Raw genomic sequence first — 12,729 nt, forward strand, 5'->3', positions numbered from 1 at the left:
TTGCAGATTTTCTCAGGGCTTCACGGGAAATTTTTGACACTTTGCATTCCCTAGTGTCATTTTGTGTGAAATTGCTGAAGAAGGCTTCTCCCACTCCTCAAATTGACAGTGTGCCCCTGTCTGCATTTCTGCCCCGTGTTGTCAGTGCCAAACTGATTGACCCCAGTCATGGGGGTGGGGGAGGAGGGAATCACATCAGTGAGCAAAGTATTTAGAAAAGTAGTTTTCTACTACTTGAAACTTGTTAAGAAGAAAGAAAAGACGTGGGAATGTCAACTTGCTTTGTATTTATGGGTACCAGAGAGCTTAGTAATTTCTGTAATGTAGGAATTATAAACGCAGGCATGAAGGGAAAAGCTAAGGCAACCTGAAAAGTTAGGTTAGAAGGTGTCCTTTCTTCAAAATGTAGTTCACCATCCTTTCTTAATGTTTGTGTTCACTTCACTTCCAACCTTCTTAATTCTCCAGTCTGTCTTTTTTAAAAATGATGTTCCAAGCTTTGCAAGTTGGTTGTGAGTCAGTCTTCCCAGGAGAGCGAAAGCTTGAGATGATTTGGAAGTTATGATACAAAAGAATGAAGCAAAACTGGTTCGGACTTTGTAAACTAAGCAAGTTTTAATCATTGGAAAAATAGAAGAGAAATTACTTCATGGAGACACCTCTGTAGCTCTCCTGCCTTCAATGTCATTGTGATTGTCTGAGTTTTTGTGAGTACAAGTGGTGTGTGAACAGACAGACCTACAAGTCTGGATTTCTGCAATAGATAAGATAAAATAATTGGACAAATGTCCTTCACAGAGCTGACTAAAACTTGCCAATACGGGGGAGCACAGCTAAGACAGTTTTAATTAGACAGATTGGTGAAAAAGCATTTCAACTTTGTTTTCTCAATAGCTACATAATGAGGTGTATGAGGACTCCAGTAGTTTCCTGGGGTTGGTTCCTGGGGACATGGGCATGGTATGCACACCATCATGCTGCTATTCTGAATCCCTTCCCTCTCCTGTCTGCCCATATTGTAATGTCCTCCAGGCAGGTGGTTCTCCTGCCTCAGTGTTTTGTGCTGCCTGGCACAGCTGTCAGCCATGTAAAGAAGCATTAGATGTTGTTAAATATTTCTGACAAGTGATACAATTTGATTCTCTTTCCCAGTATCTAAACTTATTTAACCTTATTTAGCCTCACCCCTTCAAGAGATGGCCCTGTTAGTGGGGCTGAGGGGTGAGATCCTCACTCCTCCCTGCTGTCACAGCTGCCCAGCCCAGCTCTGGGGCTCCCAGCACACAGTGCCCCTCTCCAGGACAGGTGTCCCCTTTGCCCTGGCACGTTTGCAGTAGTTCTTTGATCATAGCAAGCACAGGGATGGTCATGCTTCCTGTGGGAAAGGAAGGGTGGGAAGGACAGAAGTCCTGGAGATAGATTCACTGGTGTTGAGGTCACTGAGTGTCTGTACCAGCACAGTAGGATTATGTGGCACTAGGAATTGTGATTCTGGGATAATACAGTTACCCATCATTACTAGGTGCCTGCAGCCTCTCTCACAGCACCTTTACAGTGGCAAGAAACCCTAAAAGCAGGATGAGACACAGCCTTCTTGTGATTTAGCTCATCCATTTGTTTTTCCTTTTCATTCAAAGCTTGATCCTTTACTGGAACTGCATAGGTAAATCATTTGCCTCTATTGACATTGCAATCATTTTTCCACTCCTGGAAGCAAGCCTTCCTCAGTGACATCATCCAGATTAAACTCAAGTGATGCAGCAAGCCCATGCATTATTTTTCAGTGGAATGACATGTTCTGTAACAATACCAGCTGAAGCTTTTTCTCAATTTTCTGCTACCACATCCAGCTGTTACACTTTTTGCAATTTGTCACCTCCCTGACAGTTGTGTTGGCCTAATTGTTAGTACAATTGTGCTCTTAATCGTGTTCAGAAAGCTGATCTGGCAGAATCCAATGTACAGATATACATGAACACAGATTCTCTCTCTCATCAAGAACACAGCATAGCTCCTTCACCAAATGCACTGGCACATCAATGTAGTGGCCAGAAAACATGACAAAGTCAGCAGAGTCACTAAACACTACATATTGACCAAGCTGTTACCTAGAAAAAGCTTGTTTGAAGGACACTGTACTTAATGCAGACATCCCAGCACTGAGACAAAAATTATCCCAAACAGGATCTTGTCCCAAATGATAAAGTTCATTTCTTATTCCTTGTAACAGTATTTTCAAGTGATCCTGAGTAGAAATACTAGCGCTCCAACTTTGTATGACTTCCATAGAAATAATAAATGCAAGCCAGTTCTTTGGGGCCCTGATATGAGAAGTTAGTGGGTATGTTGACTAGCTTCAGAGCAAGAAGGAGTTAAATGCTGGAGAGGAAGCAATTCTCAAGATGCAGCAAAGATAATCATGATAATTTATCATCTGATAATCAAAGAGCACACACTTAATTCATTCTCATCAATGTATTTCAAGCACAAGTACCTCAGTACAAGAGGCCTTTCTGAGCACAAGTTGCACTGGAAGGTTAAAGGGCCCCATGGAATTGTAATGCAGTTACTTCTCCTGCATGGGTCATGTGTTATAGTGCAGCTTGGAGTCCATCTCAGTGGCCTCCTTGTCCCCTGAATGTGGAACAGGATCTCTGGCATCTGGAGCTGTTCTTTGAAGCTCTTCACCTTTCTCTAGTACAGCAGTGTCTTCTTGGAGAAATGACTGACAGTCTGTAAGAGCTGTAGGGATTTGGTTCATTAAGGAATCTTCAAGAAATGAAGCTAAATCTGGACTTTTTAATCATGTCAGAACTCCAGTTTGCATCATCTTGGGAGCGAGAGATGCATGCAGCATGCCAAGAGTGGGCTTTTACCTCCAAAGATGTGGTTCAGAACTAAGTACACTGTGCAGTGTCCAAAGTTGGAATTTGTACAGTTTCCACCAGTAATTTAATACTTAATCTCACCTGAAGGCAAGTCTTTGCATAAAGCACAAAAGAACTCATGTACTGGTGTATTGAACCAGGCTGTCATAGCCCTCCTGCATTAGGACTCCACAAAGCCTGAATGAGCAAGACATCCAAAAGCAAAATCACTTACAGTAAAAGTATGACATACTTTTACCACATGCTGATGGCAATTTTTTTTTCCTATGGTGATTTGCTTAATGATTACAGGCAAAGTGAGCCATGGTTCTGGTCTGTGCTGCCAAAATCTGCTTTTACAGTAGCAGCACAAGTGCAGCTGCAGCTCAGGAGCCCCAGTGCAGAGGAAGCCAGCCGATGACATCTCGCTGTTACAGCATGGACTGTTCTCTGGTGGAGCTGGCCCCATGTTCCCTGGAAACAGCCTGGGAAACATGCTCTTTGTGTACACACTCACCCCTCCCCAGCTCTCACAGTCACACTTGAGTTAGGAAACAAAGTCCCAGCCAAAATTCCTCAAGGGAAAGGGACCCAACTTCTTCAGGATGTGAGCCTCTGAGAACAAAATCTCCCTGTGAGAAAAAGGCAGCTTCTTATTACGGAGGATTATAATGTTGGTGGTGGTGTTTTGTTGATATGTGAAACTGAGATTTCAAAACTTTCCACTTGATTTCAGCTGTACAAAAAGGACTCCTGACCCCTCTCTTACAGAACTCCAGGATGTCTCTAAATTTGCATCCACCAGATCAAGGTGTAGTTGATGGTAGGTTAAAGTGATAAATTGCTGAAAGGAACCATCTTAATTTTTGTGTATTTATTGCAGCTTGCAACTATTTCTTCAGTTTTTCAAATCTTTCAGCAGTGTTGATCAGATTCCTAAACCTGGAGCTTCCAGTTTGGTTACCAGCATTACTGCCACATAGTGCAAGCATGGTAATAATCTGAGCACTCTGCTGCACTGTACAGCAATTAGGTAGCAAGCAAAAGACTTAAATAAAACCACATGTAGGTCAAGACTAACCAGATCAATTTATTTTTAATTACTTTCAAATTTTCAACCCCTCAGCCAGAGATCAAGGCCATATTGTGTTAAAAGAAAGAAACAGCATGTATTGACAATTCCTTCTAATACAGGATTGGGTTGTTTACCTTAAAATTACTGTTGCCAGGATGCATCAAATAATTGATACAAGAAGTGGGAAGGTAAAGTAGGTGTAAAGGATGTAAAGATGCTCTGCATGTGTCCAGTTATAAAGAGGAGCAGAACAGAGTTCCTGGATTTGATCCCTCCGTGTATGGGCAGGCATCCAGTGCCTTTGTGCCTCACATCTGTAAAACAGATATAACAATCTAATTTGTCTGCAGTTGAAAGGCACTGTGTAGTATAAATGTGCAAGTGTTACTTAATATCAGCAGTGGTCATAGCCAGTGCAGAAAAAATGTAAAGAATGCTTTTTCTACATGGAATTTTGACCTGGATGAAGATATAATTGGTTTGAAACAATAAAGAGTTGCTAAGAAGAAAATGAAAGTTTTTATAATCCCTTGATTTCTACTGGCAAAACTGTTTGCTTCTGGCAGCATTGTCTCTTGAGCTAGCTACCCTGTGACATTGTCAGGGCTCAGCTGCTCTTGTTTAGGATATAGCTTTTGCACATACAAGGAAAAAAACGACAGACAACATTTCTTTCAGCTCCTTTTGGAAGGGAGCAGTAAAAGAGCAATGTCTGCTCCATGGACAACAGCCAAAAATTGGTTGAGAAGTCAGGAGTAGATTAAGGCTGTAATAGGGAGGGGGTCCAAGGCAGCATTTCCCCCCTCCCCATCCCACTGCTGGTGCTGCACTGGCTGCTGGGGCAGCTGTGGGAGCCAGGCAGTGCCCTGCTGTCCATGGCTCCCTGACCCTGCTGCACTCTGGCCTTCGCTGAACGTGCCGCCCAGATGGAAAAAGCCAGCCTTCACCCTGCCCTGCAAGGAAAGCTCTTGTCAGGCTTCTAGGAAGGCTTTGCAAACAACATGAAAGGAAGCTGGAGCCGTCTGCAGAGTTCTTAAAAGCTCTTGGACATGGCTCATGGAATGAGTGCCTAGAAAACCCACTGGTCTTTTCATCACCTCTGTGGTTGCTCACTTCTTTGGTAGCTTTTCCCTTTCAGAACCTAAAATCCAGCTTCAACACACAAACCAGTACCATTATCTAGACTGGTTTGTCCTGGCCTGGGTGAATTCTGTTTCAGGCTACAAACTGCTTGTCATTGTAATATTTTGTGTTTCTGACTAATCCCAAAGGGAGGCAGCTCACAGGGGACATCCTGATTTCCACTTATTCTATAGGTTCATTCTGGATGATGGAGTGGAGACAGAAGGGAGACCTAGTGGCTGCTGGGGGTCAAATGTGGATCTGTTATAAGAAACACAGCACAGCTGACCACATTAAACCATTGGGGTTGCACTGGGAGCTTTAGTCTGACATCAGGTACAACTCCAGGGACTTCAGGAATTGGTCAGCAGTGTTTGGGGACTTTTCTGACTTGCTGGGGCTGGGGGTCTTAGACATAGTTGAGTAATTTTGTCTGAGAGAGTTACTTCATTTACTGACTTGTCTCTACATAGAAAGGGCTTGGGCATAGAGTGAGAAAGAATATATTCTTCATTTTGAATTCTGTAGTGTGGCTTCAAATTTGGTGGGGTTTTGTATTGATGACTTCATCTGCCATCATTAATCAGTGAGCTGTCTCAGCCCAGCAAGCTGATTTAGAGTCCTGCTTGTGCATTTGATCAGCAAATGCAAACCATGTGTAGTGTCAGCAGGTCAGGCGAGGTGATGGAACATGGGATTTTCACCTCAGTTCCAGAAAGGGCCATGGTTGCTTCCAGGAAGCTGAGCTTGGCACAGGGTGTGGGCAATTGAAAAGATTTATTTCCCTGTATGAGAGCTCGTTCTAATCGAGCATTTTCCAATCAATATGTTTCTTACAGACCTTCCAAAGGCTGCATTAGGAAAGCAATTTTATTTATTTTATGACCCCGAAGCCCTGAGGGATTCAGATGTGTCAGCTTCCCAGGTCTCTGTAGAGACAGCGAAAGGACAAGGGCTGGGTCACAGGGCACCACACCAGCAGTGTCAGCATGGCAGGAACCCATGGCAGAGCTTTGCTGGGTTGGTTTCTGCACATGTCTGCACACATGGAGGCCCCAGAGCAGGCACAGTGCACTGAGCATTACCTGCACTTGTGCTCTACCTCCAATTCCTTGTTCAACACGACACCAGGAGAAATAAGCTCTGCCTTTTATTTCAGATTACTACTGAAAAAGCTGCTTTGCCCTCTGTTCCCAGCAGTGTAGGAGATTCCTCAAAGCCTTGTCATTCTGATTACAGGCACTTTTAGACCTTCTTAAAGAATGTGCAAGCCTCACTTGTGGTGTATTTTCCTGCCACAACTCCTGTGTTCCCTATCCAATCTCGTTTTTCTTCAACAAGACGTGTAAAGGGGCATTTTTATCTGCTGCCATGCATTTCCTTTGTACCACTTCATACTCACCTCCCAAATAATTCTCTCTGGGGATTAGCCAGGATTAACCTTTTTCTTCATTTTCTACCTTTGCTTATCTCTGGGCCTGGGAAGTGCAGAGCCAGCTCTCCACTGTAGGATGAGGCAGTCCCTGCAAGCCAACAGCAATGAGAGGCCACTGCTTCTCCACTGCCTGGGTCAAGGGCACGTGCTGCAAAGAGCAAGGGGTCAGGCACATCGCTGCACACAGATTTCTGTCCCCTACTCTTAACAGCAAGTGCACAGACCACCAGCAGTGCAGGATTTGCCCTGTGGCTGGGCTGCATCTCCCACATGTATGTAACCCCAGAACAGTTCCTGAGGGCCCCTAATTACACTCTCCATCCGCATGGGAATAGCTAGGCATGCCACAGATCTCTGTTAGCTCTGAGGAACTGGAAAAACTTCCTGAGAAAGCAAGATCTTTGCCCTTCCTGCCTTTACCTTCCACAGAAGTGATAGCTCTGAAGAGCAGCCTGTGGGTGCTGGGTGCTTTGGGGAGGTCTCTTGGGTTCAGAGATGGATGCAGCAGCGCCAGCAGAGAAAGCACAGAATTGCTGCCTCAGTTTGGAAAGGCCTTCAGCATGATCCCACACTGCTGTTGAGCTCAGCACTGCCCTGCTGGGCAGCAGTGTGGTGGTGATGGTGGTGGCTCTGTCATGTCCAAGCACATACCAGAACAGGGCCCCTGGTCTGCAGCAACCATCAGTGTCTCCAAACAGGGAACCAGAGAGCAGCACACACAGCACCGTGGCAATGCTGAAACAGGGTCTTTGAAGTAGCTGTGCAGCAATTTGCACTTCAGAGCATTTTGGATGTTAACTGGCAAAGCACTATGACACCTCTGCATTTTGGCAGTCCAGCATTCCAAACAAAGATGTGAGATGGGAAGGGACTTTAAAAAGTTGCTCTGGCAGAACCTGAGAGAAGGATTTAAATCTAATCATATGCTTTTCTTCCAGACTGTGTTGCCTTTATACAGAAATTAAGACCAAAACACAACCTCGTCCACCTCTCCTGCTTGACATACACCATCGCATGCAGAGGCACATATTATACTTCACAGCTAACAAGGAAAAATTTTGTTAATCAATAACAAAGAAAGAGACCACCAGTTCCTAAAGAGTTACTTGATAGGAGACATTCAAGTGTTCTGAACTTCTCCAGCATCATTTTCCCACTAAAGGCTCACAGTAGCCAGAGACTTGAGCTGGCTTCTCTATGCTGCCAGTGATGATGCATCTGTCCCTGGGTGTTTGGAAACCAGCTGCTGATTTGCATGCACTGGCCCTTTGCTGTTTGCCCAACCATGCTAAGTAGTTTTTGGCGTGGGAGTGTGAACAATTCTGTCTGCCCTGCAGAAAGCAGGGATAAATGAGAGGTCTGTCTTTAGCCCCTTCTCACACCATCATCCTGCCTGCCAGGGGGAGGATGGAGAGCATAGCTGAAGTGGAACAAAAAGTGAGACAGAACTTGCTGTGAATGCTGTTTTCCATGTGCGTGCCGTCCTGTGCCTGTGTCCTCATCTCGAAACTAAAGCAGAGCAGCAGCTCTCGGTGGCACAGTGCATCACATTTTGCATTGGATTTGTGTCCTCAGATTGTTCCAAGATGAGTCAAGGTGAGAACAGCCTGTGGTACTTTATACTTCACATCTTAGGTGTATCTGTTGCATTCGCTGAACACAGCAACTCATACTGTAAAATGCATACTCTGTCTTCCAAACCAAAGAAGGGGTTGCTGAGTGCAAGTGCTTTGCATGATTTAAGATTGGCTACATCTGTTCAAAAAACAGAGTTGTAAGCCTACCAGAAGTCTGTGGTCAGGTGAAAATATTGCTGGCTGTGTAGTTCTAAGTGCAGAGGTTATACTGCCTGAGCAGAGCACTCTGTTTTTCTCTCCTCAAAGCCTGACCATGCTTCAGTTTCTTGAGGGACTCTCTGTCAGAAGTGAACTCTTCAGAGACCATCACCCTAAACTGTCCAACAGACCAGTACATTCCTGTTGGTGCTTAACAGGTTTACTGGCTACTCCAAAGTGTAAATTACCCCATCAGTCCCTCTCCATTGTACTTTGCTTTGCTGCTTGGGAATAGAAAGGAGCAAAGAGTGGATTTGTCCTGCACTCAGGCTGGTTACCAGCTTGTGCCCTGCAGTGTGAGAATTTATTGTCCTCATCATTTATAAGGTCACCAGAGTAGCAGGTGTGAGAACCAGGACTTCAGGTGAGGAGTATCTGCAGAAGTAGATAATCTATTGAGACACCAGTGCATCAGCCTGCAGCGTTAGAAAGGTGAGCACGGATTTTGCTCCCTGTTTAATGCATCTAAAGCTGTCAGTCTATAAACATGTCAGTAAATTACTGTTTTACTCTGCTGGAGGTGGTGCTTGGAAACTGACAGAAGACAGAGAATACATTGGATCTCATAGAGTCAGATTTTGATGGTTTGCTTGACTTTGTCTAACCTGCTTTAGCAATTGAGTCCAGGAAGTTTTTATTGTTGTTTATTTTTGCACTACACAGATAGGGAGACCATGATGGGGACTGCTTGCCAGATTTCAACCAGAGGTGCAAAGGCAGAGATGGGAGCAGAGCCAGGTCTGACTCTTAGGTCAAAAATCACCCTGGGAAGTCCATGGCCACCGAGAGGGCAGGCTGGTGGAAAGGCAGCATCCCCCATGTCTGATCTGCACCTAGTGAAAGCAGCAAAAACTTCACACTGATTTCAGTGTGGTTCAGCAGGCAAAACTCTGCTGTCTTTTTGCAACACAGCTCTTGTTTTCCTCACTTTATTCTTCTTGGTAAATATCTTTGTTAGTTAAAGACAGTGCTGTTAGCTTCTGCAGAGAATAAAACCAGAGAGATAAAAAGAGCCCATTTTCCTCCACTGTGGGCATGACAATAAAAGAAGATGGAGAGAGGAAAATAAGAAACAGCATCCAGAGAAGAAAAATAGTATAAGTGGGATTAGGTTTTCTTCCATGGACAGTACAGGAAGGCATTTTCATTACCTACTGATAGCAGTGCACACTGTGCTGTAAAATCCCTTCAGCTGCAAAGCCAACCATCTCATGACCTTGTTTTCACAAAACCAACTGCTTCTTCTTAAGAAGGGTCAAAGAAGGTGGCATTCAAGTTTAGTAGACACTGTACTGATCATGTAAGAATTATTTTTTGAATGACAGTTTCTGAGGCACTTTTTAGCAACACTGCTGTGCACCCCTAGAAAAGCCTCCTGAGACTGAACTGGTTCAGCCTCACAAAACAAATGGGCATGTGGTGGGGGCATGTTTTTTTGAGAAACTAACTTCCCAGGAAAGCAGCAGGGCAGGAAGGGAGGGAAGTGAGAGAATAAGAAATCCATCTAGGGAAAAGCAGTTTACTTATTTTATGGCACCTTATGTTTTCCAAACACAATGTAGGTATTTTAATTATGGGATCACCCCAGGGGTGGAGTGATGTGGCACATCCACCCACTCAGTTTAGCCATAGCCAAACTGAATTAGACTGGCTGCTTGCTGATTTCTCAGTGATTTCAAGCCAAGTGGTCCTGGGTCATATTACTTTGGGGCTTTTCTCACAAGTCTCAGAGGTGCTACTGAAACCCAGCAGAGACCTCATTTGCAGTGTGAAGTGTTGGGTCTGTTTCAGAGCTGCCAGCACAGCTCATGGGGCTGCTCCCAGTCTGTGTAGCTTATTTGGATGTTCTGGGTCTAGCACTCATCAATCTAAAGCTCTCTTTGGACACAGTACTTTTGTACTAATTGAGCAGAAGGCAAAAATGTGCTGTCACCTGCAGGTGGGAAGTGTTGATCTGTGTTTGTACAGGGAAAGATTTATTTATTACATTGTTATCTGTAAGGGAGCATACACCTCTTGTTGAAATTGTGGTACAGCTCTGTCCTTGTCAGCCTGATTTTCACAGTGATGTTCCCTTTTGTTTAATGCCTCATCAGGTGAAGTACACATCAGAAGGCCAGTTAGATTTCCACACAACAATTCTCCTTTGGGCAATTTATTGCTTGCATGACATGGCAGAGAGGGAGGCAAAAGAAATCATACACAAGCATTTCAAGCACTCCTCAGATGGTCTTGTAAAACCCTTTCCTATGTTGTGGTCTGTCTGCATCATGTCTCACCTTTCTCTTTTAGCTGCAGCAACAGCCTGGGGTCTGGAGTGTATTTTCTGCAGGAACAGTCCTTAATTCAGCAGAAGATGAGCCTCACTCTGGCATTTTAGATGACAGTTTCCATGTCTCTGAGCAAATCTACACCTCACCCCAGTCCCTTCAAAAACAAAGGTCCTACAGAAAATTCTGACCTCACTAAGCAGACCCTAATTCATAGGGGGAAGAGAATTTGCTTCATAAATAATTAAAGGCTACTGCTTGTTTCTGTAGTACAATAGTATGCCACAGTTGAGAGCTAATGGAAATTCTTGCTATGGCCATGCAGGCATCCCTTCCTTAGGTCAGCTCTGACCCTTTCTCAGGCACAATCTCAATTCCTCTTCTGACAGAGATTCAGTTCTGTATGCAGCTGTGGCTCTGGGACTTTCCAAAGCCGTTGTCTGGGAATCTGGCAAAGCAGCAGAATGCAATTCACTTCATGTTACCTCTTGCTAAAACAGAAATAAAAGGGTTGCCTATCTGTTAAAGAAGTAAAAACCAAACCCAAACAAGAGTGGTACAACTCTCTCAGGCTTCTTTTAGTGCTTGGTAGGAGGAGGGTAATCAGATCTCAGAGGATGGTGTGCCAGGAAGGAAATTTCTTCCCATGTGCAGTGTACAATCAGCCAGGTGCAATATAAGGAAGGGAGGTTCGTCTTCCTCTGAAGCATAAGGTATTGGCTCCTGCCAGAGGCTGTGTACCAGAGATCTGATCAGATATGGCAAATTTTATGTTCCTATGCACAGTGGGTAAGCTTTGTAGCAAGTCAAACAATGAGTCATCTCATGAGGGGGAAAGGAAAATAAAGCTTTTATTGCCCATTGGATTGGAGATAATCTCTCAACTTGGGTATAAACAGCTCTTCACTGTGCTGCCTTCTCTCCAGGGGAAGGAAGCTATTTTAAATTTTTGTGTAGAACAGATACTGAATTGTCATACCTCCCAAGCTTCTCTGCCCGGGCCCAATAAAGGTAGCAGACAAAATGTCTTTGATAGTAATGTGGTTGGGCCTCTGTGGGTAAACACAATAGCCTAGGCTGTATAAACTGTACAAACTGGCTGGCAGAAAGGCAGTGCCAAATTCTCCTTGGCACCTTGGAAAATCTGTCCCCAAACCAAATATTCCTACTATTTTACTAAAAAATTGTCTACCCTCTTACATGGACCTAGTTCCAGTGGTAATATTTGATTGCTATACAGGAAACACAGGCTAAAGCAGTGCCAAAGGGGGCACAATCTTGGCCCTGGCTTTCCTCTCCAGTGTGGGAATGGCACCTGCTCACATAATGGCACCTGGAGAAGGGGTGGGCCTGTGTGAATGCACCTCTCTCCACAATACATGTGCTGATAATCACTCTGTTACAGGGGCTGCATTCCAGCTGCCCTTCCTTACAGACCCCACCCCAGCCACCTGGAGAGAAGCCATGGCTGTCGTGCCTTTGACAAATTTTCCTCTTCATTATTCTTGATCCATGAATGTACATGGGTGTGAAGAGAGAGCTTTCTGTAAAAAAAAGAGAGGATGTGCACACCAAGGATGGATGGCACCAAGGACTTTTCCTGCTGCTTGCTCTGCACATCAGAAGGAGCACGTGGAGGAAAATCCTTTTGCACAGTGGAAACCCGGAATGAAATAATGTCCTGTGAGCTTTCTTCAGGCTGCTGAGTCAGTTCTTGGTTCTCAATGTGTCTCAGATAAACCAAAGTTCCAAAGTATTTTGCAGTCCAGTGCTTGGAGTAATCCTATACCAACATGGCATTGCTCTCCTTCCCTTTGCCCTGAGACTCTGTAGGTTATGCTGTGGGGAGAAAAGGGGGATTCAGTGATGTCTGCCTGTTCCTGTGCCTTGTCTCAGTTTGGTAACAGAACTGTGCTCTCTTTCTGCCCAGGTTTGCAGCCAGTTTACTGGAGCAGGGAAGATGTGGCCCAGTGGCTCCAGTGGGCAGAGAAGGAGTTTTCCTTGAGGCCCATTGAGAGCAGCACCTTCGAGATGAACGGCAAAGCTCTGCTGCTCCTGACCAAAGAGGACTTTCGATACAGGTCCCCTCATTCAGGTGAGGATTACTCACAGAAGCTGTCATTGC

At 44.7% G+C, this 12,729-nt stretch overlaps 1 protein-coding gene across 3 annotated transcripts in view; it reads left to right on the forward strand.

The window, feature by feature from the left end:
- ETV6 (ETS variant transcription factor 6) overlaps window positions 1-12,729 on the forward strand; it is a 121,173-nt gene that overhangs the window by 80,460 nt on the left and 27,984 nt on the right. For all 3 annotated transcript variants that reach the window (XM_058804972.1, XM_058804973.1, XM_058804974.1), the window contains one exon: window positions 12,535-12,699. In XM_058804972.1, coding sequence (XP_058660955.1) covers window positions 12,535-12,699 — 165 coding nt within the window. The remainder of the gene's footprint in view (window positions 1-12,534; window positions 12,700-12,729) is intronic.

The sequence above is a fragment of the Ammospiza caudacuta genome, chromosome 5 (genome assembly GCF_027887145.1).
Source record: "Ammospiza caudacuta isolate bAmmCau1 chromosome 5, bAmmCau1.pri, whole genome shotgun sequence".
Lineage (NCBI taxonomy): Eukaryota > Metazoa > Chordata > Aves > Passeriformes > Passerellidae > Ammospiza > Ammospiza caudacuta.